The sequence below is a fragment of the Sinocyclocheilus rhinocerous genome, unplaced genomic scaffold (genome assembly GCF_001515625.1).
Source record: "Sinocyclocheilus rhinocerous isolate Xijiao unplaced genomic scaffold, SAMN03320098_v1.1 C36005840, whole genome shotgun sequence".
Taxonomy (NCBI): domain Eukaryota; kingdom Metazoa; phylum Chordata; class Actinopteri; order Cypriniformes; family Cyprinidae; genus Sinocyclocheilus; species Sinocyclocheilus rhinocerous.
Window position 1 is genome coordinate 1 of NW_015770329.1, and position 757 is coordinate 757.

Genomic DNA, 757 nt, shown 5'->3' on the forward strand with positions numbered 1-757 from the left:
ATATATATATATATATATAATTTTATTTTTTATTTTTATTTTATTTTATTTTTTATTTTTTTACTTTATGATGATAAGACCGTTTGGACTTGACAGGAAGTGAAGTGGGAGAGAGGGGGGTGGTATCAGGAAATATCCTCAAGCTGGGATTCGAACTCAGGACGCCTGTAGCTCAACAGCGCTGTATGTTGGCGTGCTGCCCACAAGGCTATCAGCGCCGTTTGAATCATATGTTTTTATGAACATAGTAAAATCATGAGATCCCCATGACCCTGAATAGTACCTGACAGACACAAATACATGCATACAATCAGGAAGTACGTGTGCCTGATCAGCTTTGTCACCTTTGACTTGATGTGTAATCACAGGATCGTGTCCAGAAGACGTTCCCGAATCCCATCGATAAATGGGCCATGGGAGACGCTCAGGCTGCGATAGAGAAGCGCAAGCGAAGGAACCCACTGCTGCTGCCAGTCGATAAGATACATCCACTACTGAAGGTACGAAAACCTCAAACACATACTCAACATTCACAAACTGCTAGCTAGCACACAGAGTAAAACATGGCTGGTTTTGTGTGTGTAGGAGGTGCTGGGTTATAAGATCGACTATCATGTGTGTCTGTATATTGTTGCTGTGCTGGAGTACATCTCAGCCGACATCCTCAAGCTGGCTGGAAACTACGTGAGCAACATTCGACATTACGAGATCAGCCAGCAAGACATCACTGTCTCCATGTGTGCTGACAAGGTCAGAA

The 757-nt window shown here is 43.2% G+C and overlaps 1 protein-coding gene across 1 annotated transcript; it reads left to right on the top strand.

Moving 5' to 3' along the window:
• Window positions 1–368: 368 nt before the first annotated feature.
• Window positions 369–750, top strand: LOC107735363 (son of sevenless homolog 2-like; the record flags this gene model as incomplete). Its single annotated transcript, XM_016547067.1, has 2 exons — window positions 369–500; window positions 586–750. Coding segments are annotated over 2 exons (297 nt in total), but the record flags the coding sequence as incomplete, so codon positions are not given.
• Between the last annotated feature and the right edge of the window lie 7 nt (window positions 751–757).